The following is a 25460-nucleotide window of genomic DNA, read 5'->3' on the forward strand; positions in this document are numbered from 1 at the left end:
AAAGTGATGAATATGCAAGAAAAAGGCAAAAAAAAAACAGAAAAGTAGAAAAAAAAACTCTTTAAAGGCACACATAATTTTTCGCAAAAAAACTTTCGGTCGCATCGAGACCCGTAACATTAAAAGTTGAAAAATGGCACAAATTCCAGCACAGAAATCCCTATTAAGCTTTGCATGTGTTCTCACATTTTCCCATCAGAGATACACACACACACAACACTGCCTAATTGACTATTTCATATATACCATCACACCAATAAAGTGATAAATTGGGTGGTGGTATAACTGACAAACGGGATTTTTTGTGTGTGTGTGTGTGTGTGTGTGTGTGTGTGTGTGTGTGTGTGTGTGTGTGTGTGTGTGTGTGTGTGTGTGTGTATGTACATGTGTCCTGGAGAATAGGACAAACGATTAGAATAGTGCGATTGTGAGGGGATGAAGCTGATGAGAAAATGAGACTGGTTGGTTTTCAGCTGGCACTGAATTATCCCTCTTTTTTGGAAAGAATATCTCACGGATTACGGGAACACAAAATTCTGAAAATGCGTATTGCACAACATATTTTACGCGCAAAATATCTCGAAGCGAAAAAGAAAACTACAGTAACTCTTTAAATGGATACGGTAGCGCTGGTGTCGATTTACGGGCTTGATAGCGATATTCAATTTTCTTAAGTTTTTTCGTATTTTTTTGTGTTTTCTTTCAATACTTTAAAGATTTTGAAAATCGAGCCCCGTAATTCGACACCAGTGCTACAGTATCCATTTGAAGGGTTACTGTAGTTTGTTTTCGCTACGAGATATTTTGCGCGTCTCATATGTTGTGTAATACGCATTTTCAAAATTTTGTATTAATTTTTTTTTTGGAAAATTAAAAAAACCATTCTTCTCGACACCAAAAAAAATTGCATTTGATTAGAAAAATAGCTGGAAATCTGAGTTTTCGGAAATTCGAAAAAAAATTTCGTTTTAAAAATCGAGCCCGTAAATCGACAGGCATTCGAGGGGTTACTGTATTTTTTGCTACGAGAGATATTTTGCGCGTCAAATGTGTTGCGCAATACGCATTCTCCGAATTTTGGAACATTTAAAAGAAAAACGATTTTTTTTCACAAAAAAAATTGCATTTTTTCCAACAAAAAGCTGAAAATTGAAACCTCTTTTCTCGTTTTTATAAGAAATATTTTTCTTTTTTTTCTATTTTTGAAAAGTAAACAAAATTTTGAAACTGCTTATTAATTTAAAAAAAAAATTGAATTTCCGGAAATTCGAAAAAAAAGTTGTGTTCCCGTTTTCCCGAAAAGAAATTTGTTTCGAAAATCGAGATCTCGTAAATCGATACTAGCGCTACAGTAGTCAGAGTTACTGTAGTTTTCACTGATTTTTTTTTTGGAAAATTGGAAAAAAAACTCGAAAAAGAGCTGGAAAATTTGCCTATTTTTCTAATTTCATACTTTTTCTTGCTTTTTAAAAATTTTGCCGGAAATTCGAAAAAAAAAATTTTCCCCGTTTTCCCCCGTACCCAAAATGACCAAAATGATTAGAGCGGCAAAAGTAATAAAACCAAAAAAACATGAAAAGAAGAAAAAGTGTAGTAAACTAATACTATTAGTTTTTCGTCTTTTTTTTTTGCTAAAGTGTCTTGTTTTTTTTTTGGTTGGTCGTTGGCAGCGGCCACAGCAGTCGGGGGGAGGAACAAGAGGAACGAACCACGAACACTTGACATAATTCTAGGTAGAACTGACGGGTAAAAATGGGGTTGTTTTTGATATAACTATGGAAAACATGTGAGGAAGAAGCTATGATATCCCGAGGGGGGGGGGGGGGCGGTGAAATGAGAAGTGATTGAAATGGAAAACGACCTAGTTTTGATAAGATGTGTGTGTGTGTGTGTTCGGTTTTGTAGATGAAAACTGGATTAAGGTTCAAGATGTATTGCTGATAAAGCTAGGAGAGGTTGTATAAACTTAAACAATCAAGTGTGTGTAGCAAAATTTAAAACATAGAAAAAATAAAAAAAAACGCAATTTAAATCCTTATTTCGATGGAGCTGGTACAGTCGGCACTTCGAACGGCACATACATATCGTTGGTCTGTTGAGTGACACGAATGAATGTTGCACGCTTGGCGAGCTCCTTCAGGTGCTTAGCTCCGGTGTAGGTGCAAGCTGAACGGATGCCTCCGAGAATGTCCTGAACGGTTCCGTTTACGTCTCCGCGATAGGGGATTGTGACGGTTTTGCCTTCGGATGCGCGGTACTCGGCGACAGATCCGTGGTGCTTCTTCATGGCGGTGTCCGAGCTCATTCCGTAGAACAATTTGAACTTCTGAAAATGAATATTTTTTGTGAATATTTAAAGATGGATTACAATCTGTGGGAAATTGCTTTGACGGAATATCATGATTAAAAAATTTAAAAAAAATTTCTAAATTTTATATGATTTTTGAAAATTGGAAAAATCTCAGTTTTCCACTAATTCCTATTGGAATTACCGCCAATTGAACTCGTTCGTTGGAGCGCGCTTGCATAATTTTTAAATTTAATTATTTCATTTATTCACATTATTTTATTTATTTTCTTCATTTTTTGTGTTTCTTGATGGAAATTGAAATGAAAAAGCAAGATATATGCAGGACGATTGTTAAAAAGTCAATGAAAATGCGTAAAACTGCAAAATATACTAATTTCAGGTTTGTTGTCGTCGGAACTCATAATTTTACAGTTTTACGTATTTTCAGTGACTTTTTAACGCATAATCTGCATTTATCTTGTTTTTCATTTCAATTTCCATCAAAAAACACAAAAAAAATGAAGAAAATCAGTGAAATAATGTGAAAAAATAAAAATAATGCAAGCGCGCTCCAACGAACGAGTTCAATTGGCGGTAATTCAAATAGGAATTAGGGGAAAACTGAGGTTTCTGCAATTTTTTAAAATCATATAATTTCCAGAATTTTTTAATCATGATATTCAGTCATTGTGACCACATAGGCATGTTTGAAAGCAATTTTCCCACAGATTGTGGTCCATCTTTAAGGAAAAATAATTATTATTGCTAATAATAACCTTTCCATTATGCTCAATGAGATCTCCTCCACTCTGATCGTGTCCAGCGAAGAGTCCTCCAATCATGACGAAATCTGCTCCAGCTCCAAAAGCCTTGGCAACATCTCCAGGATTGCTGCATCCACCATCACTCATCACATGTCCATTGAGACCATGAGCGGCATCAGCGCACTCCAGGACGGCACTAAGCTGTGGGTATCCAACTCCGGCCTTCTTGCGAGTGGTGCAAACCGATCCCGGTCCGATTCCGACCTTGACAATGTCGGCGCCAGACAGAATCAGCTCCTCAACCATCTCTCCGGTGACAACGTTTCCGGCCATGATGGTGTGCTTCGGGTAGGCTTCTCGAACACGGCGAATAAACTCCACGAAAGATTCAGAATATCCGTTGGCCACGTCAAGACAGATGTACTTGAGTTGTGGAAGCTCAGTGATGACGGTGTTGAGCTTGGTCCAGTCGTTATCGGAAATTCCAGATGAGATTGCCAAGTTGTTGAAGGTGTCTGGAGACGCAGAAGCGGCGAATGCTTTCCACTCGTCGACCTAAAAATAAATAAAAATATCCAAAATTTAGCTGAAATTCCTGAAATTCTCACTTACACTATAGTGCTTGTGAATCGTAGTGAAGATCTTGTGATTGTTCAACGCGGCAGCCATCTCGAAAGTTCCAACAGTGTCCATGTTGGACGCAACCACTGGGACACCAGTGTAGGTGGCCTTGGAGTTACGGAACACGTATTCCCTATCCAACTCGACATCAGCTCGACTCTTCAGAGTAGATCGTTTCGGACGGAGCAGCACATCCTTGAAATCGAGCTTCGGCTCGTTTTCGATGCGAGGCATCTTTCAGTTTGATTACCCCTGAAAAATTGGAAATTTTAGGACTAAAAGAGTGCAATGAAGATTGAAAACGAGACTAAAAACATTTCGAACGCAGCAAATAGACTGGGGCAGCGCTATCAATTCAAAAAAAAGCGGGCGCGTCTACAAAAATTAATACGATAAGCGCCAGCGGGGAAATTAACTTTAAATTGAAAATTAAACGAGTCTGGGCGGTTTATCACGATAGTTTGATTTGTTAATGTGCACTTTTTATCTAGAAAAATTCCTTTTTTATTTTAAAATGTGAAAAAAAACACAAAATATTTTAAAATTCAAAAGAAAAAAGAACTGCGAAAAATGACAAAATGGACGTGGAAAAAATAGGAACGGGCCTACACACGCAAAAGAGTGTGTAAAAGTGAGAGACGCAGAGAAACAACGACACTCCACCATCCCGTGTGCGCCTAGTTTATCACACTTCAAATATTAATTTTTTTGCATTTCATTTCCCTTGCGCAATTCCAATTCCAATTCCAATTTCTTTTGCTTTCCGCTGAATTTAATTCGCGAAAGACGGGAAAATGGAAGATTTCGACGATGAACCTGCTGTTGTGCACCTTAGCGACGATGTAAGTGTGCTTTTGAAGATTTTGGAACAGTTAAACATATAATTTTAAGGAAGAGCATGCTGTAGCTCCAGTAGAAGATTCGGAAAACCCGGACGTTATTCAGCTTGACGATGACGTTATTCCAGAAGAAGATGTTCCAGATGATGAAGAAACAGCTGAAAATCTGGAAAACCTTGAAAATGTGCTGGATGACTCTGAAATAATTGCTGAAAATAGTGGGGAAGCCGACCAAGAAGTGGAAGAAGAAGACAATCCTTTCGCTGATGATGACGATTCAGACGAAGATGGCGGTGGTGTTCAGGTTACAATTCGAAAAATGGAGCCAACTGAGGTAAAATTGTTGTTTTTTCCGAATTTTTATCATAAATATTATTTTTTCAGAAACCAGCAGCTCGACAAGGAAAGTTGGATCTTGACACGACTGCGACTATCAACGATAAGCCAATTTATGATCTTGATCTGGCGCAGATGGAAGATCGACCATGGCGAAAACCTGGAGCAGATATCACGGATTATTTCAACTATGGTTTCACCGAAGAGACATGGAATCTTTACTGCGAGCGACAGAAGAAGTTGAGAATCGAATTCGCCGGAAACCAGAAAGCTGCAAACGAAGCGTTGTTCTCTTCCATTAAAATTGCAAATCCACTAGCGAATCCAGTTATGAATACGAGTTAGTAATTTTCTAAGGTCAGGAAAATCAATAATTAAAAAAAAATTCCAGCATCCAGTGTTGTAAAAGTGCTCACAGACAACGGCGGCCGATTCAAGCAGCATGTTCATCAATCTGCAGCTCCTACTCCTTTGATGAACGATCAAGTGATCAGAACAGTGATATCTGGAAATAACCAGTCAGCGCCGTCTCTGATGGATTTCACGAGGCCTCCACCAGGAATGTCGATGCCACCACCGATGGGAACAGCTCCGCCAACTTCAGTAGCAGGTACTCCACCTCATTCTCAGGCCAGACTGACCTAACTAAATAGATCCCATATTTTCAGATGCTCCTCCCGGCGTCGACATGTCTTCCGATCTACCACCAGGAGTCGAATCAGCTCCAGGAGCCAGTGTTGCTCCTCTTCTTCCCGGAGGTCTCGATCTCAATCTTGGTCTACCGCCACTTGGATTCAACCCAAATATGCCTCCACCTGGAATGCCTCCGATGGGCATGATGTCAACGAGCCTGCCACCGCCCGGTTTCGCGATGCCGCCTCCACAATTTCAGCAACACTCGAGAGCTGGCTTCGGACCTGGACCAGTTGGCGCTGCTTCAGCTCCGCGAAGTCTCATGGGATCTGGTGCATTTTCGACGGTTAGTGATGACGATGAGGAGAGAAGAAGCTCCCGACGGAAGCGATCCCGATCAAGGAGCCCACATAGAGATAGAGACAGGGACAGGAGAGATCGAGAGACGAGACGCCGTGGAGAACGAGAATCGGATCGCACGTCTTCCAGAAGACATAGAAGCCGAAGTGCGTCTGGAGATCGGCGCAGAAAGCGAGATGATCGGGAACGAGAGAAACGGAGAGAACGGCGTGGAGATGATGAAGATCGGAAGAAGAGAAGTCGTCGTGGTGATGAGGAAGAGGAGAGCAGCAGCGGTCGGAAAGAGAGAAAAGAGAAGAGCTCCAGATCTCGACACGAAGATGAGGAATCCAGTACGGGCGTTGTTGTCAAGGAAGAGATTCCCGATGATGAATGATCTTTCATATTTTCTAATTATTTTTAGCTTTCTATCATTCCAAGTGTATTCTTTTCATTTGTTTGTCACCTATTTATTTTAACTTTCTCGAAAGAAATCTCTTTTCATTAAAAAGTTAATTTTATTTGAATTTGACGTTTAAACTATAAATATCCAGCTTATATTGGGGTTAACAGAGTCAATAATAAACTAAAAATAAATAAACGATATACATAAAAAATAAGCGACTATTCAGCTTTGTAGGATGCATATGAGGGGGTGAGGGTGTTAAAATTATTTCATCAGCTTCAGCACGATTTTTCTGCCTTCAAAAGTTCCCAGCATAATCTTCTTTCGGTAGTCTGATGCTTCGTGTTTCCTGCTCTTACGGATCCCGCGAGACTTCTTCGAAGATTTCGAGCGAATCCTCCGTTTTCTGCTTTTCTTGTCACATTCCTCATCGGTATCCGATATCAACACAAGTGGAATCGTCTTCTGCAAAAAAAAATAATATTTCTAAAATTTAACTTTCCAGGAGTCGAAACCAACCTTTGCAGGTGCATTGCTCGGATGAATTTCCGGCGTGCTCGGTGTACTGCTCTCCGTTGTCGAGCCCAGCGAGTCGTCATTGGAAAGGATGTGCGATATTGAATGGAGCTGAAAATATGCATTGAAATGTAAAAAAGCGAATATTTGTTATAACGAACCATTGCAATCGACCGATTTCTGGAATGAATTGAGCTATTGAACGATGTGGATGGAGTGTTATTTACCGAAGAAGCCGGCCGGGAATCATTGAAGATCGACTGGAAAAATATATTAAAATTAAGAAAAAAATCTAGTCAAATTTAGTGAAAGAACAAAAAAAAATTTGGTTTATCTGGAAATAGCTTTTATTTCAGCTGAAGCACTTGGAAAACGCTCAAATATTGTCGGAAAGTGTCGAAAAACCCTGTAATTTTTTAACTTTCAGGCAATTTTTCAATTGCTTTACTGAAATACAAGCTTTTTAGAATTGCTCGCCGGCGATTTCCGCGCACCTGTGGACTGTACGCAGTGTATCCCAAAAGATTCGGAGTTCCCGGGATTGTTGGAAAAGCGGTCGAGTAGAAGGCGTCGGTGGACATTAGAGGGAACTGTAAATTTCAATTTTTTAATTTAAAAATTGGTCTAACTAGGAGAAATCACCTGTAGCAGTGCTGGATGAGAATACATAATGGCTGCTGAGGTGAAGAAGGTCACACTGAAAATTGAGCTACATTACATAAAACAAAAACAAAATTTTGGCACAAAAATTGAAGATATTAATTTAAAGAGCAACAACTCTTGAGGTCAAAAGAAAATTAATAAATTCTTTAATCAGCGAAATCAAGCGACGAAAAAAAAATCACACAGAAGTGTTTATATATACACGAATGTCATTTAGTCGGTGAGGAATGAGAGAAAATAAAATAAACAATAATAAGTTGAATAGCACAGAAGAATGTAATGTTAGAAATACAAGAATTAAAGAGATTCAGATGAGCCTTCAGAGCTTCCACCTTGCACCCCATCGTCGTCGTCATCACGTCTACGCGAAGGTCCAGGAGCGTTTGGATCTGAAAAAAATCAGCGATAAAAATATCATTTTTCCATTTTCTTTACCATTTTTGTTGGACTTTGGACTCTTCTTCGGTGGCTGCTTGCTCGATGGTTTCGATTCTCCCGAGTCGGTAGAGTCCTCAGAGCTGCCCTTCGAGTGAAGCCCAGCCTGATGAGCCTTCTTTTTCGAAATTTTTGATGTACGAGACGGGGAGACGCCTTGCGTGGATGTGCTTGGCTCCGACGTGTTTGAGGTGGACGGTTGATTGCCCAGAAATGGATTTTGATGACCAGCAGGCGGTGGTCGTGGTGGTGGTGGGCCGGACGTTGATGGAACTGAAATTTTTTTTTTTTTTGGAAAAAGAAAATTAATTCTAAAACCCCCGGAAAAATAGAATTTACGTAAATATTTACCTTGACCGCTCATCCTCGTGGGTCCACTACTTCCACTACTATCATTTCCACTTCCACTTCCACTTCCACTTCCAGATTCTTCACTGATTTTGCTGATAGTCCGTGGAACCGCTTGCTGACTCGAGCCAGGACCGGAATACGCGCTGAATTTATCAAATGGATCATTTGCAACCGGATATCTGCTTCTTGGAAGTGGCCGTACTCTACGTACACCGGGCAGGAGACTCAAGTCTTCGAGTTGCTCGCTGACTGGAAGGTTAGCAGGAAATGGTGTAACTGGCGCCGACGTCGTCGGTGGCTTCACGGCAACGACACTCTGTTCAGGTTGCTGAGCCGGACGGAATTCGTCACTTCGTGCACGCTTTCGAAATTCCATGGCCGTTTGTCGAACGGCGTCGGTGACAGTGCTGCTGCGTCCTCGAAACGGTGGCTGTGGCCCGTCCAAATCTGGTTCACTATCCTCTTCTGGATCCACATCTGGTTGGCATCGTTTCCGAGGGTTTTTCTTCCCACCGCCGCACGGATCCTCCTCGTCGGCCATTCTGGTCTGAAACAAAACTAATAAATATATTTTAATTTTAACATGAAAGAGACATTTTAAACCGAAAAATTGAAGATTTTTAACCGAAAAATCGAAGAAAAATCAAAAGAAACCGATAAGAACGAAGGAAAAACTAGTTATAACTAAAAATCCGAAAATTCGCGCGCGCAAAAATTCAAATTTAAAAGTTTGCAGCCAGCTACAGTATCTCAAAATCTCAGGCACACTAGCAACTTTGCACAACAAACTACTGTAGATCATAAATTTCTAGGCTTATTTTGATTTTATTTTTGTAATATTTTTAAAAACTTATTAAAAATTATAAACTAAAGGGAAAATAACATTAAATGGGGAACAACAAAAAAACTATTCAAAAACTAAATTAGCAGATGTGATGAAATAGGGAGATCACTTAACACGGCCTGGCACGGCAAAACAAAATTAGCAATTGTTAACCCAGTCTGAAATTATAAAAAAATTTAAAGTTTTTAACAAAAAAACGTGCACACAATCCTGAAAAACTCACAATTTACTTGCAGTTGTATGCAAACTCCCAGCTGTCATCGGACCATTCTTCTTCGTCGCTATCGGCTGAAACTTGAAAAAAAGTCAATTAAAAAAAAATTTCTGTCGTAAAAAATCTTACATTGTTCTTCGAGAGTTTTACCTCTTCGAATAGGGAAAAGCACGCGGCTGAGAAGCTCCTGGCGGATTCTGGCTGAAAAAAATATTTTTTTTTCTCTTGTGGGCTTTTTTTATCCTCGGGAGTAGCGTGAGTTTTTATTGTGCTTAAAAATATTTAATAAAGTCTTAAATTCAGATCTTCTTTTTATGACATCTCAGGATATAAAACTACTTTTTGGCATTAAAAAAACCTTCAAAAGTAAGCCAAAAATGCAAAACGACCAAGATATGGGCGGAGCTTAATTTAGAATTTTTCATTTATGGCAACGCTGAAAAATACGCCTAAAGACAAAAGTTTTTTCTCAAAATCAAGTAGCAAGCGCGCTCCATTGAAACATCCCGCTTCAAAATTTTGGGTCTCGTTAGGAATTGGCGGCAAAACTGTAAATTCATACCTTTCAAGTGTTTTTAAAAATTAATTTTATTTTTTAAATTTTCAGTTTCGCCACATAATCTTTTAAAAAAAACAACGAAAAACGCTACAAAAATGCCGAAAAAATGCTTGAAAACTATCCATTTTTTACCTAACGAGACCCAACTTTGGCAGTGGAGCGGACTTGCATCTCGATTTCAAAATTTGCGTTTTTCTGCGTCCCCATAATAGTTAGGGCAAATCGCTACTACGCGATCGTGGCGAGACCCACTTCGAAAAAAAAGCGTGCGCCTTTAAGATGACATGCTTACCGTAATGCTCCCAGTACTCATCGTCGTGTTGCTCGTCGAAGGGCTCTTTCAACATCGGCTCCTCGCTGATTTCGCTGACGGAAAAGTATTCCGATGCATCGACTCCCTTGGCGATGTTGGTTTTAGTTACGAAGACAAACACTTTTTTCAGCCAAGCCTGGGTCAAGCTTATTAGGTAGCCCAACATTTCTGGCTACCTGGAAAAATGAAATTTCAGTAAAGTTTAAAGAAAATTTTCAAAGCAAAATATAGAAAGAATAGGGGTGGCGGCAAACGATTTTTCCGGCAAATCAGCAAACCGGAAAATTGCCGGCAAATCAGAAAAAAGGCAAATTGCCGGTTTTGAAAATTTCCGGCAAATCGGCAAATTGCCGGGGTTGAAAATTTCCGGTCAATCGGAAAATCGGCAAATTTCTGGAATTGAAAATTTCCGGCAAATCGGAAAATTGCCGGAATTGAAAATTCCGGCAACTCGGAAAATTGCCGGAATTGAAAATTTCCGGCGAATCGGCAAATTGCCGGGATTGAAAATTTCCGGCAAATCGGCAAATTGCCGGAATTCAAAATTTCCGGCAAATTGGCAAATCGGCAAATCGGCAAATTGTTGGGGTTGAAAATTTCCGGTAAATCAGAAAATTGCAGGAATAGAAAATTTCCGGCAAACCGGCAATTTCAGTTTTGCCGAATTTGTCGACAAAATACTTATGACATTTCAAAAAGGACTTTATATTTATGTACCTCAAAAAATTTAGGTGCACCTAGAAAAGTCGAACTTTACAGGATCATAAATTTGCTCAAAATATGCCGTAGATGTAGATTTTGGAACATTTTACGGTTGTCTGAGGCTTGGGAACTATTCTGGAAATTTTCTGGAAAATTTAATTTTTGAAGAAAAAAAATCTGCAAATTTTCTCGAACAAAATTTTATTTTATTAAACAAAAAAATTCACATTTGGAAAAATTTCAGGACCTACTAAACTAATACTAAAACCGAGAAAAAATAGTTTTTTCCAGCCCTATATATATCTCTCTCTCGTACTTTTAAACCTCCTAAATGCCATCAAGAAGCTTACATTCAAAATCTCTTAGGCGTGCATCTTAAACAGATAATTCTAAAAATACTTTAAGATTTTCCAATTTTCAATCCAAAAATGTACGGATGAAAAGATCAAAAACAAAATTCAAACGTTTAAGATTTTATTACAAAAATTTCAGCTAGTTATATGAACATGACTCTAGTAAGTAATTGGCAATTTTGAATCTATTATATCTAAGACAATATGGAAAATTGGAAATTGAATCCAATTATGTGAAAGTACCTTCTATTAACAACGAGGCGTTGAAACTTTTTGAACTACATATGTGGTCAAGTACCTAATTTTAAAGTAGAATATGAAATATAAATTTTTCCGACATTTTACCAATTTCGCCCTAAACTACAGTATATGGTCTCGAAACGCCAAATTTTTGTTGAATGCAAAAAAGGTATGCGCCTTTCAAGTGGCCCGCATTTTTTGTAGATCAAACCGTAATGGGACATCCTGGCACCACGTGGCCTTTTATGAGTACAGTACTTTCGAACTTTCATCGCTGTGAAATGTTATTGATTTTTTAGAGTTTTTCTCAGGATTTTTCAAAATTTAAGGGGTTTTTTTGATGAATTAATAAATACATTTTTACCGACAAACTATGAAAAATCGATGAAAATTTCGTAGAAATAAAAGTTGGAAATTACAGTAGGCTTTAAAGGCGCGCACCTTCTTGTAATTACCAAAAAGTTGTCGTGTCGAGACCCGTTATCATATTTTTGACTCAAAAATCGCCAAATTTCGCGTCCCGGGAATAAAATTCATGAAAACATAAATTGCAAAAAAAGCAAAAAAAAAACAAAATTTAAAAAAAAGTTAAAGTTTCAAATAAAATAAACTCTGCCAAGAACAGATACACAATACAAAAATTTCAAATTTCTCGAAAAAATATTTTTTATAGAATAAAAAACAAGTGCCAATTCATCAAAGACGACCTCTTACTTGTGGGATTTTCGTTTTAAATGTGAACTCGTCAAGAAAATTACTAGATTTTTTAACGTTTTTTTGTGCAAACTTTAAGCTTGTTTGAAAACTTTACGTAATATCACGTGGTGTCAGGCTCTCCCATAACGGTTTGATCAAAAAATGCGGGAATATTTTGCCCAAAATATGTGACGTCAGCACGTTCTTAACCATACGAAATCAGTTGAGAACTCTGCGTCTCTTCTCCCGCATTTTTTGTAGATCTACGTAGATCAAACCGAAATGAGACACTCTGACGCCACGTGTAATATTCAGATCCCACAAGAATTACGCCACCTTTGAACTTATTATCACAAAAAGTAGAGATCAATATCATTAGACGTTAAACTAGGATGTTTCATGCCAAACCAAAAATTTTTTGATTCAAAATCTTCCACTAAACTTGATGTTCCGGAATACGTATTGCAAACTAAAAAAAAACATTTTATTTGTAAGTTTTAAATGTGAAAAACTTACTTTATCCAGGTTTTCAACTGTCGCTCTAATTAATTCATTCACTTCCCCCTCAATTTCAGCTAAACTTCTAGGTGTGCCTTCTACCAGAGCTTTGACGAGCTTATTGATTTTCCAAGCTAGTAGATCCACGGTCTCTTCATATTTTCTCAGTTGCAACCTAGTCAAAATTGTAGTCTTCATTTCAGTTTTCACCGCTTTTTGAGTATTATACTTCATTTCACAATCTCCCTGAAAAAATCCAGGTTTTTAAAAAAATGTGTACAACTAAATCCTACAAGCCGACATGCCTACATGTCTACATGCCTACATGCCTACATGCCTACATGCCTACATGCCTACAGTCATACCTTCTCATAGGTGTCGAGAGCCAATGAATCCGGTTCCTGCCCCATCTCCAACCAATTCAAGCAACAGTCTCGGCCTATTTTCTCTAGAACAAGGTCTTTATGTTCTTCGGCTAAGGGTTCTTGAGATCCAAAAAGATTTGAGATCAAATTAGATGGCTCTAGACTTGCACCAATTTGATCTACTACGGTGTCACTTGAATTGTCCAAATGATCAGTGGAATCCGACAAGACCTGAAAAATCTAAAATTGAACTGTGAGGTGTTCTATAGTAGAACAACCTCTGTCAAGTCCCCGGGATTGTTCTGTTGCAGCAATTCTTCAGAATCAAGTAGCAAGCGCCTACGTTTTCAGGCTCCCACATCTACATTTTCAGGCTCCCACAGTTCTTCCATCCAGGCTTCTTCTTGCAGAGCAAGCTGAAAAATGTCACCTACTGTTACAGATTCCTTGGTAAATAGTGACTTACAAATCTAGCGAGCTCCTCTTTTTCTATCATTTCCTGGTCAGTGATTGGCTCAGAACCTGCCGTCTCAGTTCCATTTTCCAAGAGACTCTTTTCCTGAATAGGTGAATTGGAGAGATTCGGCAGTTTTAATAATTGCCGGGATTTTGAATTTTTCGCGAATCGACAATTTCGACAACTGACAAAATTGTCCAAAATTTCAGGACCAAAATCTTGAAAATTTACAAATTCCCCGTTGATTTTTATTGATTTTTTGAGTTCGGCAACTTTTTTTTTAATTTTATGAACAATTTTCAAGCTTCTAGAGGCTTACGACACTTTGAGCTTGAATTTTGACATTTTTTCAACAATATACATTTTAATTCTACAGAAATTCTTGAAGTTCCGTCAAATTCCTCAAAGTAACCACAAATAGTTGTGCTGCAGTTAAATGTGGCAATTTGTTGTCGGCAAATTTGGCAATTTGCCGGTTGGCCGATTTGCCAGAATTTTTAATTCTGGCAATTTGCCAATTTAACAATTCGCGGACTTGCCGGAAATTTCTTTTCCGGCACAATTTGCCGGATATTTTAATTTCCGGCACACTTTGCCGATTTGCCGGAAAAATCGTTCGGAAAAAATTGCCTATCCCTAATGAGCACCACTAATAGAAAAAACACTTTAAAGCATAAAAAACTCACCAAATCATTTTCCATCTCCGGTCCGTCTGAAAAGTCCATCGCGAACGTCTCAAGATTCTGCCAAAGTCTGAAAACGCTTCATTTTCAGATATGTTTCAGTGGAAGAAAAATGCATAAGATAAAGTGAAATCAGGTAGAAATAATAAAGGCACTAGTGCAGAAAACTTTCAAGAATTTAAGAATGAGATGTGGGAGAAGTAATCAGTTGAAAAATAGAAACAAATTCATGAAAAAAGAAGCTTAGAGCTGACGATTTCTTGCGAAACTCTGCGTCTTGTTTAATTTCCTGAAACATGAAGCATGTGTTTTAATTATGTAACTAAAAAAAATACTAACTCGGCGAGCTCCTTGCTGAAATCACTGACATGAAAATGGCGCAGAATATCTGGAAACGGTGTTCCATTCAATACCATGCCCAAAATAACAAGGAATAAGATCCAAAGTCCAATTCTTATCTGAAAATGAGGTTTTTTATTTGCAAAGTTTTTTTTTAATTTGGCGGGAAAATCAAAATTATATACATAAATTTTTCAAAAAAAAAAAAATAAACGTTGGCGGGAAATTCAAACTTAATATTTTTTTTTCAATTTTCGGGGGAAAAGTAAAAGTTTAATTTTTTTGAAAAAATTTGGCGGTCATTCCAAATTCCAAAATAGCAATTTAACTGTCAAATTTAGTTAACAGTTTTGGCGGGAAGTTCAAATCTTAAGTTTCTGAAAATTTAGGCTGGAAATAAAACGTATTTAACTTTAGAAATTCATCAATATTGATTCGAAAAATCACTTACCATAATTCGAAACCGATTGTCTCGTCGATTTGGACGATGCATGCTTTTTTTTGACTCTGAAATTTTCTGACAAATTAAAAAAAAACTAATTAAATTTCAAAAAATATAATAAAAACTGGGCTAACAACCAGTTATGGAATACAAATACAAATATAGTGGAAAATTTAAGATATGATATTTTCATTCAACAATTTTGAGAAGGACGAGCAGGGGCGATTTTCGATGAAGAAAATTTGAAATTTTATGTGATTATGAAAACAGCGCATTTTCAAACAGACTTCACCGAAACATCAGAGGAAGGTGTGGGCGGCACTTGCCTTTCGGCAAATTGGTAAATTGCCGGTTTGCGGATTTGCCGGAAGTTTTCAATTCCGGCAATTTGCCGATTGGCCGTTTGCCGGAAAAAATCGTTTGCCGCCCACTCCTGATCAGAGGGGGGGGGGGGACATGGGGATATGAAGAGATTTTGTGAACCCTCCGAAAATTGGTTGAAATTTTGTTAACTTAAAATTACAAATGAAGATGTAAAAAGGATAAAGGTTATAATATAAGACATGGAAGAAAATTGATCCTGGTTAGTTGCTGCACTTGGACTTGCGCTTGATGATCCGCCAGAAGCGATGCAAAACTTTCAACACGCCATTTTTCTTTTTGATCTTGTGTTCAGTGGCGTTTTCAGCTATTTCTTGCTCTTGTGTACCAACATCTGTGATCTGGAACTCCAAAAGGTACTACAACAGAAGAATATCAGTTAGTTAACTTTGAAAGAACTATTGAATATTACATACAAAATTTGTTTGATTTCACTCACTAAAGTTCATTATTCAGGCGACACTTGCCGCTTGGCAAATTTGTTGTCAACAAATTCGGCAAATTGGCAAATTTCCGGTTTGCCAATCTGCCGAAACTTTTCATTTTCGGCAAACTGCTGATTTACCAATTTGCCGGATATCAATTTGCCGAAAGTGTTCAGAGGGATTTTTTATAAGACGGAAACACTTGAAACTGTGCCTTTTTTGAAATTTTCCCCCGTTTTCTTTAGATATTTTCATAGAACTTGTTTATTTTTCAAAATAGATGTAGGAACATTCATAGGATGCGTACAATTTTGCAGATTAAAATTGAAATTCTGAAATTTCCAAACAAAAAAATGTGCAAAACCACAATTGGCCGGAAATTTTCAATTCCGCCAATTCGCCGATTTGCCGGTTTGGCCGAAAAAATCGGTTGCCAAATTTTTGAAAACTGATCTTGAAACAAAAACAGCGGTATAGAAAGTATTCGGCAAGTTTATTTTATAAAAAATTACCTCACGGGACAATTGTAGATCATCAGGTTTCTCCTCAATTTGACTTTCAAGCTCTGAAATTCTCATCTTCACAGAATTCATGTTATCTCGGAGAAAAGTAAGATGATTTGGATCAGTTGTCGATTGCATGGTATGAGACTGTGGATATGGAGATGAGCATCTTGGTTCTGACTGAAAAAGTGTGATAATGATCAGGAAGTCGTGAGCTCGCAAACGTCAATTTCTGAGTGCCATATAAATTTATGGGAAAGATCAATTTCAAAATTAAGTTGACCCAAGTTTTTATCACAGTTCTCACAAATGACAGTCCAACTTTCATAATAATATATAACCAACCTTGCAATTCCTCTCCTCCATTAAATCGACTAATTTTTCGTGCTCAAAAGAACACTTCTTTGTTGCTTCCAACCACATGGTTAATTGATAAGAATAATAGATCTTTAAAAAAAGAACCTAATTGAAGTTAGGTTGCTAAAATGAACATACCAAGTTTTCTGAAGATTGGCTGCAAACCTCATGGGTTGAGTCGTAGAAAGCTGTTGCAATATCATAGTTCATCGTTAGTTTACATCGGAAACTGTAATGAAACATTTCGAAAGCTCAAAGAAAAAAAGTGATAGGAAACAACCTTTAAAGCGAAATTTTAAAAATTAAAAATAAACCAACTTGAGCTCCTCCTTCCGTTGAAAATCAATATTTCGATGCTGCTAACTGTCGGTTTCCCAAGTAAAAGCAGGCCGAACGGATCCTCCTGAATATTTTGATTTTTATTTTTAAGAAAATTGAAATGAAACAAGGCTTAACAAAAGAGGTAAATGAGTTGGTATAAATCAAAAAAAGTACAAAAGTTGGTATAAATCAAAAAAAAAGATGTAGTGCTATCCTAAACTGGCAGACCAAAAAACAAGTATCTCGATTCCAGCATATTCCAAACGTAAACTTCATCCTGAAGATGAAAATAGATGTGAAGTTGGATGTAGATCACCTGAAATTATAGTGTGTTTGGACCCAGGGTTGGCGGCAAAGTTTTTTTTTCCGGCAAATTGGCAAATTGCTGGAATTGAAATTTCCGGCAAATCGGTAAATCGCAAAATGGCAAAATTTAATAATTCCGAAAAAAACGGCAAACCGGCAAATTGCCGATTTGTCGAATTTGCCGAAAAACGGCAACTTCCGAAAAAAAATTGTGGTTTTGCACTTTCTAATGGAAATTTCAAAATTTCAATTTTAATCGGCAAAATTGTACGCATCCTATGAATGTCCTACACATATTTTTTAAAGTAAGCAAATTCTATGAAAATATCCAAAGAAACCGGGAAAATTTTTCGAAAATTTTCAAATTGATGTTCGGCAAACGGCAAATCGGCAATTTTCCGGAAATTAAAATTTCCGAAAAATCGGCAACCCGACAAATTGCCGATTTGCCAAATCTGCCGACTAGAAAATTTACGGCAATTGCCACCCACCCCTACCACAAAAGATAACCAAAACTGTTTCATTCAAAGGAAATGCTCACCCACTCCAACTCGTTGTCCTCTACATCCTCCATGTTTCTGCGTTCCATTGTAAAGTTAAAACTAATCTAACTCTAGCTGAAAATATATATTTATAATAAATTTCAAAAATTAGATATCTAAAAAAAAGTGACGGGTGAGAACCAATTACACTAGGTAAAATAAATGTTTCGAATCTAGGATAAGAACTGAAACTTCATTTCGAAGAGTGAAAAATTGTATGGTAGCGCTATAGAACCAGTTAAAATAGTAAGATGAAATGATGAATAGAACTGAGGAAAATTACCAAAAACAGAAAAATGCAAATTTCAGGTCTGTGGGCCATTTGAAAAGATCAAGCCCGCTGCATTATGGTTATTGTAAGCAAAATTAAAAAAAAAAAGGTTGCTAAAATGTTTTTTCTAAAATCGAAATTCCGAATTTAAAGTCTTTCTCGAAATTCATAAATTTTGGGTTTTCTTAAAACAGCTACACTTGAAAAATAATTAATTTCATTGAATTTTTCACTTGAATTCCACGTTATTCATAGCCACTTGTACTGTTTCACCAAACAGACGCATTCGTTCACGCACCCTTCGATAGTACCTCTGAAAAGGACATTTAGTGGATGGACATATACTGGTCGGACTGTACTAAAAGAATTTTCAAATTTCTAATGGCCGGTTTGCAAACCTCAGAATTTAAACTTATACCTATTTATGGTAAAAAAATGTGAAAAAATGCTTGATATGCCAGGAACAAAAATTAAGCTTATAAAGTATAAGTTAAGTTAAATGCCAAATACTACAATATAAATTAGTAGCGGCAAATTTATAAATATGATGAATTTAACGAATTCCGTATTATTGATCTGTAAATTTAAGTTTTCTGGTTTCCTAGAAAACATTTGGAAATAACTATCATACTAATAAAAGAGCAAATACTGAAAGGGGTACCGTAACTTAAAATACCTGAACTAGCCTTCTTTCTTCTCTAAACTCCTCCAGCAAAGTGTCATTTGTAGAGGCGAATTCTTTCAAAAGATCACCAAACTCTCGATTCTAAAACACAAGCCTTGTTTTTAAAGCTTACAGTGTGTATGCTTACGTTTCGAGTCGAAGAACCCGCCATTGAATTTGAGACTGAGACTTCAAAAAACTTCTGTGATGGGAATATCCAAAAAGAAGAAAAGATACATCGCCGAGTTACAGCTTAATTACATAAGGAATATGAATTGGAAAAAAAATAAAGATCGAAACATGTTGTCGATTTATTCTTACCAAAAATCATGCTCTACCCATAAATCTTTAAGTTAGAGTTTAAAATAAACTCAAGAAAATTTCGGAAAGTAAAATGAGTAGTGCAAAACAGAAAAAACAATGGAATTACATATAATAGCAATTTAAGGAAACTGGTAAGTGAAGGAAAAAATGGATGAAATTAAGGATGTACAGTTTTAGGCACGTAATATATATATATATATATATATATATATATATATATATATATATATATAAATAGAATGATAATGGAAATAAGAGTAGTTACTAAATGCATCTTGAAATAATCAAAAGTATTGTTGACTTCACGCGTAATTCAGTTACCTCAATAAACTAAATAAAGATAAACTAACTGAGTGAATCTGGCTGTATCCTTGATGATAAATTATGCCCGATCTGGAATTGGCAGCAGGAAATTGTAAATTGACAACACTTTTTGCTCAATTATTTTTATTTTGATGTTGACTATTTTATTTTAATTTCGGAATATTTCTACTCTATTTTGGAGTTTTTACGAGGAAGAAAATCTTAAAAAACAAGTGAGCAAAAAGTGTTGTCAATATATGTTAGGTGTCCTTATTGGCATCTCATTAAATTTCCATGACTATTCAGCCATTAAAGGTAGTATTAAAGATAGTCAGTGGGGAAATGCGAGAATATCCAAACATCATAAAAAACTTTTCAAATCGAAAAGGCAAATACCAATCTTTCGACTGAAAACTTTATTTGGAGATCTAAAAATTTTTGGATTGATTTACTATCATGCTGAACTATCCCAATTTGACTAAATCCCCATTAAAAGTCTCACCTGTCTTATTGACAGCCTCTGCTTCACACTTAGCCGCGATCAAAGATGAAACCATGGGAGAAATGTAGGATTTTAAAGTCGTCATTGTTGTTGATGAAACTCCATTCTCATCTTCTGGGAGTTGAGCGAAGCTTTTCGAACACGACGTTTTCTAAAAATCATATCACATTTGTTTTTCCGATTTTGCAAGAACTAACCTCTTTGATACAATCCTGCAAATTAATTTGTTTCAGGAATGCCGATTGTTTATTGGGGGAAACTGGGCAATTCATAGGTCTGAATTGGAATTTTATAAAATTTCGTTGTCAGTTCGAGAGCAGTTATTATTGTTATGAAATAGGAAACAAAAAAGGAAAAAGGAGGAACCTTCTAGAAGACTACGATTGGGTGCAAAGAACAAAACCATAGAATTCGCTGGAAAATGAGTAATTGGAGATATTAATTAAATACTTTAGTCGAATTCTTTGAAAAAATCACGCGCAGTTCATCCCGTGGAGAATTCAAATATTGTATATGTAAAGTGATCAACCCTACTAATAATTGAGTCATGAGATTTTGGAATTTGCATTCAGGAAAATAATGATGTTAATAGAATCCCAAAAAACTAATAAAATAAAAACGAAAAGTCATGCTGGGGTGACAAACCGGGTTAAACGTGATGTTGGAGTCTGGTTTTGTAAGTGTTTAAAAAATGACATTTTTTCATTGCACATTAATTTTTATGTCATTTCTAAAATTTAAAACATATTTCTTATTTTTTTGAACTTGTACTTAAAATTTCAATTTTATGAAAATCTTTTTTTAACAATGAAAAATAGCGGAAAAAATTAGATAGCAGCGGCGGCATGTCAAACGAATGATAGAAGTGGGCGGGGTTTGGTCATAGACCCCACGCGCTGAGAGAAGGGAGTACGGTGGGTGTGGAGAGAGCGAGACAGAAAAAAGGGGCAAATGGACGCAAAATTGGGAAAAGTTGGGTGGGAATGGAAAGGAAAAAGAAGAACGACATAAGAAAACATTATGATAATTTAATAATTGAAAAATGAATAACAAGACAACACGCCTTTCCTGGTGAAGATCTTCGATGGGTAGACATTTTCTCAAAAAAATAGTTGCAAAAAGCTTAGGCAAGTTCACGAGCAATTAAGGAAACCGTGACGTCACAACTGTTATGTAATTTCTGTGAAAAACCGTAAAAATTCCACTCGATCGAAGGATTGGGCAAACATTTGCGAAAAAATACAACGACTAAACCTCATAGACATCTATTTATATGATTTCTCAAAACTCATGACTCATGAAGCTGAAGCAGAATTTGGCATTTTTAAATTTTTTCGTAATAAGAAATTGATGGAGAAATTGAAATCAGATAACAAAAAAATGACCTTCGGGTGGGCTTAACGTATCTTGCCAACTTGTAAAAGCTTAAAAGCAAAAGTTTGCCAAGGTTTTGTTTTCGAGAATAAATTAGTTTGAATCAGGGGTGAGCGGTAATTTATTTCATCGAATTCGGGAAAATGGCGAATTGCCGGTTCGCCTAATATGCCGGAAATTTTGATTTCCGGCAATTTGCCTATTTGCTTATTTGCAGAAAATTTGGATTTTCGGCAATTTGCCGATTTGCCGATTTGCCGATTTTCCGGAAAATATTGTCTACCGCACACCCCTAGTTTGAATCACTGAATAGGTAAATTGAAAGCATTTTCAGAGACAGCTCAAGGTAAAAGGCAAAACTAATGACAACAATAAAGTATGGAAATGTTATTTCCCAATGTTTTGTGACATCAGTAGAGTTTTCTATCAAAAATCTTCAATTAGGCATCCCTTTGGGAATGGAATAGTTGAAATTATCAGCATCACATATCTGAGTCAATATCCCTACGTCAAAAAACTAAAAACTATTTTTTTTTGAAACATCACTCTAGCAAATTCCAAACCCTCTTACAACACCAAAATATATCAAATTGCCATTTATATTGCTCACTTACTCTACTAGATATGAGCTCAATAAAACCCGTTCTGTGTGATAAACAAAGCACTGCCGTTTCAGCCGGTGGACGTTTGAACAGTCCGCCTGCCCCGACTTGTAAACGTATTGAATGGCGTTTGGGTATCTATGGGCTTCTAGCTAGGAAATTAAACTTCTTCAAGATGGCATATAACTGGCGCGGTTTTAAATTGATTACCCAGTAAATTTTGCGATCTTTAAGCCAAAAATACGGTACCCGGTCTCGATCCGACAATTTTTATTGATGAGAAAAAGACGGACAACGGATTTGGAAGATTTAAACTTTTCCGTATAGGGAATTTCATTAAAAAACATTCCCTTGTTCACTGAACTTTATTGAAACTTTAATTACTTTCTGTAAAAAGTTGAATTTTTAATAATGGAAAGGCAATTCTACAAAAAAATATTTCGATAAGTGGCAAATTTTTTACCGAGTATTTTCAACTTTTTGACAATTTTTGAGCACTTTTTCCTATTCTTTCAACTAAAATAAAAAATATTCTCAGATTAAAAAAGAATTTCTATAATATATCCTACAATAAAGTTTTAATGAAAAAATATTGAGAGAACATGCCACTTATCTGGCTCATTTTGTAGAATTGCTCGTTTCCACGCGCGAAAAGAAAATGTTAAGTCATTCTACCAAAATGGTAACAAGTTAACAAAAAACGATCATATAAAAAAAATGGCGCAACACATGCAATTCGAGTGAGAGAGGAAATGAGAAGCAAGAAAGACAAAAACGGGCGGTGCAGGGTCCTCTCACCGTCCTTCACCGGCGATGGGCAACAAAAATCCATGTGAGCGGCGTCTGTGAGTGATTGTGGCGCTCACATTAGTACTAGAAATCAATGTTTTCGCTTATAAGTGTTGCGAGAAATTGGGGGAGTATCGAAAGACAACACCATAGCCGTGGATTTTTGTCTGGAGATGTTCTAGTAGTAAAAATTAAAAAAAATGACTATGATAATTGCAAGAAAATTCGATGCGAGGACAATTTAAAGATGGAGATTTTAAAATTACTTTCATAAATTAAATTTCTATAAAGTTGGTTTAGTCTTAAAATATTATGAAAAAACAGATTTCGGAAAAATTGTATTCAAACCAAGGGTGGGCGGCATTTGCCGTTCGGCAAATTTTTTTGTCGACAAATTCGACAAATTGGCAAATTGCCGGTTTGCCGATTTGCCGGAAATGTTCAATTCTGGGAATTTGCCGGTTTGCCGATTGGCCATTTGCCGGAAATGTTTAGAGGGATTTTCATAAGACGGAAGCACTTAACACTGTGCATTTTTGAAATTGTTTTCCCGTTTTCTTTTGATATTTTCAAAGAATTTGCTTACTTATCAAAATAGATGTAGGAACATTCATAGGATGCGTACAATTTTGTCGATTGAACTTGAAATTCTGAAAATTCCAAAAAAATGTGCCAAACCACAATTTGCCGGAAATTATCAATTCCAGCAACTTGCCGGTTGGCCGGAAATATCATTTCCGGCAAAATTGCCGATTTGCCGATTTGCCGGGAATCACAATTCCCACAATTTGCCGATTTGCCGGAAAAATCGTTAGCCGCCTCATATTATAACACCTCATATTAAAAGTTTCCATTTTCCAATACTCCCAGTTTTGCCCAAAACTTGCCCTGTTATATTCCCTTTTGCATATATTTTTTAGAGCGGGGAACCTGTTTTTACAAAATTAAAAAATATTGAGTCCATAATCCATAACTTTATTTCTTTTCTGTTCCTCTTGGAAAAATACTTTTTCTTAGTCCCAAATATCATTTCACATTTTAATAAATATTTGAGGCTCAACACGGGAAAAGTTAATTTTACGAATAATATCAGCTTAAAAGCAAAATCTGATACGTATTAATTACATATGCTATGGACGAAGGTGAGCATGGAGGATAATTATCACGGAGTCGTATTAGTAATTTGAGCCTAGTAATTTTGTTGGTGCTCTTTGTGTACAACATGTGAAAAGGTAACAGAGGTAAAATGAGGAGGATTTTCGGATTTGCATATAATGAGTTGCAAAAAGAGTCGGACAAATAGATTCAGTGAACAAAATTGAAAAAAAAAACACTACGTAAAGTAATAGGTGAGAAAAAAGTATGATTGCGTGTTGCTCGCCGTGAGAAAAAAGGTCGAAGTTGGTCTCCGAACGTCTTTGTGTTTTCTATTCTAGTTAGCAGGTAAGCATCTACATGCCTGCATGCCTTGCCTCTTGACTACCTATCGCTTATTACATAATATTGAGGGTTTTTCAATTTTTTACTGGCAGTAGGCAAGAGCGTAGGTACAGGTACATTTGTCACTGTCTAATACTTCTTAATAAGAATAGTGCCTTAAAAACGTGAAAGTGTTTAAAAAACGTTTAAAAAATCAAGGAACTATCAAATTAGAACTAGCGCGTTCTCAAAAAATGAAAAAAAAAAAACATGGAATAGTCGTGCACATTCCACCAACGAAAAATGAGTTGCGCTTTCCTTTTTCTCTTTTTATCTCTCGAACTAGGCAACAAGTTACGGAGGACATGGCGATGAAATTGTACTTTTTGAACTATGCAATTAGAGAATATAGGCAAACTTTATCTTTTTTTTTGCAGAGTGGGAAATTTTGAAATTAAAAAAAAACAGAATTGGAAATTATCGTTACTAACTCCAGTATGTTTTGGTTAAAATTGGTTTTGTAAAGTTTTTACCCTAAAACGGCAAATTGAAATGACAGATTTGACTAGAATTTCGAGTAAACATTTTTTGAAGTCATATTTAATAAAATCCTAGACATCATACCTCAAACGACGTCAGCTTATATTCTTCCGTTGTCATCTGCTTCTCCGGCTCTTCAGCAATTTGTTGCTGGTTGCTAAGCAGTTACATAAGGATACACATTTAGATTTGCGTGCACCTGAAATTGTGATGAATTGTGAATTTAGATACAGAACTCTAAAACTTGACAAAAAATGGTAAAAAATGTTATTTATGTTATATCATGGAAAGTTTAAAATTCTCAAAACAAAACACACCATCACGAAGTCACTCATGTTTAAACTTTTCCCGTTTATTTTGAACATGAAAATACCAACTTGAAGCTACCTATATATTATTAGACGACTTCAAACAGAAAATTGGCTGTAGGTAGCCATTTAGGTAGGTACTTAGGCACCGAAAAAGGAGCTAGGCAAACACATCTGGAGGTCTGGAATTTACCAACTTTGTAAAATCTACAACAACCCTGATTCTAAAAAAAAAAACAAAAAAATTCAACCTCAGTGCGTCAAAAAACACTTGTTATTCTGTGTACATTAATCAACTCGTTGTCTCATTTCCATACCCATCTTCCATATTTTCCATCCATTTTACCCAGCTTCTCTGAATTTTTTCCCCCGGCGTGCCCTCATCCATCAGTCAATCCAGGATGGGTAAAAAAGTAAAATTGGGTGTTTACCAGGGCTGGGCGACGATTGCCCTTCGGCAAATTTTGTTGTCGACAAAATCGGCAAATCGGCAATTTGCCGGAAATTTTGATTTTCCGCAAATTATCGAACATCAACTTGCACACTTAAAACTGTGTCTTTTTGAAAAATTTTCCCCGTTTTTTCTATATATTTTCATAGAATTGCTTGCTTTTCAAAATAGATGTTCATA

At 36.5% G+C, this 25460-nt stretch overlaps 9 protein-coding genes, 2 non-coding genes and 1 pseudogene across 17 annotated transcripts; 2 read left to right on the forward strand and 10 right to left on the reverse strand.

The window, feature by feature from the left end:
* Positions 1-1919: 1919 nt before the first annotated feature.
* Positions 1920-3950, reverse strand: gmpr-1 (GMP reductase; the record flags this gene model as incomplete). 2 transcript variants are annotated; one of them, NM_071801.9, is made up of 3 exons in its annotated part: positions 1920-2326; positions 3067-3609; positions 3667-3950. In NM_071801.9, the coding sequence occupies 3 exons, from the start codon at positions 3907-3909 to the stop codon at positions 2036-2038; spliced, it is 1077 nt and encodes a 358-aa protein (NP_504202.1). The 2 variants fall into 2 exon arrangements, with proteins under 2 accessions (NP_504202.1, NP_001317809.1); NM_001330859.3 differs by lacking the exons at positions 3067-3609; positions 3667-3950 and having other exon boundaries at positions 2036-2305.
* Positions 3951-4373: 423 nt separating this feature from the next.
* fipp-1 (Pre-mRNA polyadenylation factor Fip1 domain-containing protein) lies at positions 4374-6439 on the forward strand. 2 transcript variants are annotated; one of them, NM_001330860.4, is made up of 5 exons: positions 4374-4517; positions 4567-4848; positions 4899-5190; positions 5242-5460; positions 5504-6439. In NM_001330860.4, exons 1-5 carry the CDS (start codon positions 4470-4472, stop codon positions 6217-6219), a joined length of 1557 nt encoding a protein of 518 aa, NP_001317811.1. In that variant the 5' UTR covers positions 4374-4469; the 3' UTR covers positions 6220-6439. The 2 variants fall into 2 exon arrangements, with proteins under 2 accessions (NP_001317811.1, NP_504203.1); NM_071802.6 differs by having other exon boundaries at positions 4442-4517; positions 5519-6380.
* Positions 6321-7441, reverse strand: neg-1 (Negative Effect on Gut development; the record flags this gene model as incomplete). Of its 3 annotated transcripts, NM_001269107.2 has the most annotated exons (5): positions 6329-6693; positions 6748-6855; positions 6906-7004; positions 7239-7334; positions 7387-7441. In NM_001269107.2, 5 exons carry the CDS (start codon positions 7411-7413, stop codon positions 6493-6495), a joined length of 531 nt encoding a protein of 176 aa, NP_001256036.1. The 3 variants fall into 3 exon arrangements, with proteins under 3 accessions (NP_001256037.1, NP_001256036.1, NP_001317810.1); NM_001269108.3 differs by lacking the exon at positions 7387-7441 and having other exon boundaries at positions 6321-6693; positions 7239-7333; NM_001330861.3 differs by lacking the exons at positions 7239-7334; positions 7387-7441 and having other exon boundaries at positions 6493-6693; positions 6906-6908.
* Positions 7442-7540: 99 nt separating this feature from the next.
* F32D1.7 (Protein lilliputian) lies at positions 7541-8740 on the reverse strand. Its single transcript, NM_071804.6, has 3 exons — positions 8194-8740; positions 7843-8115; positions 7541-7796 (listed from the first exon to the last, which is right to left on the reverse strand). The coding sequence occupies exons 1-3, from the start codon at positions 8732-8734 to the stop codon at positions 7705-7707; spliced, it is 906 nt and encodes a 301-aa protein (NP_504205.1). The 5' UTR covers positions 8735-8740; the 3' UTR covers positions 7541-7704.
* Positions 8741-9185: 445 nt separating this feature from the next.
* F32D1.8 (BSD domain-containing protein) lies at positions 9186-10289 on the reverse strand (the record flags this gene model as incomplete). Of its 2 annotated transcripts, NR_138493.1 has the most annotated exons (4): positions 9186-9195; positions 9261-9331; positions 9381-9452; positions 10103-10289. NR_138493.1 is itself a non-coding variant. In NM_071805.3 (3 exons), 3 exons carry the CDS (start codon positions 10287-10289, stop codon positions 9264-9266), a joined length of 321 nt encoding a protein of 106 aa, NP_504206.3. The 2 variants fall into 2 exon arrangements, 1 of the variants encoding a protein (NP_504206.3); NM_071805.3 differs by lacking the exon at positions 9186-9195 and having other exon boundaries at positions 9264-9325.
* Positions 10290-12209: 1920 nt separating this feature from the next.
* F13A2.14 lies at positions 12210-14159 on the reverse strand (annotated as a pseudogene). The gene is made up of 6 exons: positions 14121-14159; positions 13444-13536; positions 13256-13393; positions 12978-13208; positions 12631-12858; positions 12210-12583 (listed from the first exon to the last, which is right to left on the reverse strand). Coding segments are annotated over exons 1-6 (1103 nt in total).
* A 27-nt stretch (positions 14160-14186) lies between these two features.
* F13A2.1 (Neuropeptide-Like Protein) lies at positions 14187-14965 on the reverse strand. Its single transcript, NM_001330862.3, has 3 exons — positions 14908-14965; positions 14457-14575; positions 14187-14406 (listed from the first exon to the last, which is right to left on the reverse strand). Exons 1-3 carry the CDS (start codon positions 14947-14949, stop codon positions 14361-14363), a joined length of 207 nt encoding a protein of 68 aa, NP_001317744.1. The 5' UTR covers positions 14950-14965; the 3' UTR covers positions 14187-14360.
* Positions 14966-15078: 113 nt separating this feature from the next.
* Positions 15079-17149, reverse strand: F13A2.2 (t-SNARE coiled-coil homology domain-containing protein). Its single transcript, NM_071807.6, has 5 exons — positions 16883-17149; positions 16703-16793; positions 16553-16654; positions 16217-16387; positions 15079-15620 (listed from the first exon to the last, which is right to left on the reverse strand). The coding sequence occupies exons 2-5, from the start codon at positions 16772-16774 to the stop codon at positions 15483-15485; spliced, it is 483 nt and encodes a 160-aa protein (NP_504208.3). The 5' UTR covers positions 16775-16793; positions 16883-17149; the 3' UTR covers positions 15079-15482.
* Positions 17150-18233: 1084 nt separating this feature from the next.
* F13A2.10 (uncharacterized protein) lies at positions 18234-18840 on the reverse strand (the record flags this gene model as incomplete). The annotated part of the gene is made up of 3 exons (NM_001269109.3): positions 18234-18317; positions 18681-18770; positions 18817-18840. 3 exons carry the CDS (start codon positions 18838-18840, stop codon positions 18234-18236), a joined length of 198 nt encoding a protein of 65 aa, NP_001256038.1.
* Positions 18841-19175: 335 nt separating this feature from the next.
* On the forward strand, positions 19176-19229 carry F13A2.13. Its single transcript, NR_068700.1, has one exon. It is a non-coding gene; the product is annotated as an Unclassified non-coding RNA F13A2.13 (non-coding RNA).
* On the reverse strand, positions 19176-19229 carry F13A2.12. Its single transcript, NR_068701.1, has one exon. It is a non-coding gene; the product is annotated as an Unclassified non-coding RNA F13A2.12 (non-coding RNA).
* A 145-nt stretch (positions 19230-19374) lies between these two features.
* Positions 19375-20069, reverse strand: F13A2.9 (uncharacterized protein; the record flags this gene model as incomplete). Its single annotated transcript, NM_001330863.1, has 3 exons — positions 19375-19385; positions 19798-19948; positions 19995-20069. The coding sequence occupies 3 exons, from the start codon at positions 20067-20069 to the stop codon at positions 19375-19377; spliced, it is 237 nt and encodes a 78-aa protein (NP_001317746.1).
* Positions 20070-25460: the final 5391 nt, after the last annotated feature.

Source organism: Caenorhabditis elegans, chromosome V (assembly GCF_000002985.6).
Source record: "Caenorhabditis elegans chromosome V".
Lineage (NCBI taxonomy): Eukaryota > Metazoa > Nematoda > Chromadorea > Rhabditida > Rhabditidae > Caenorhabditis > Caenorhabditis elegans.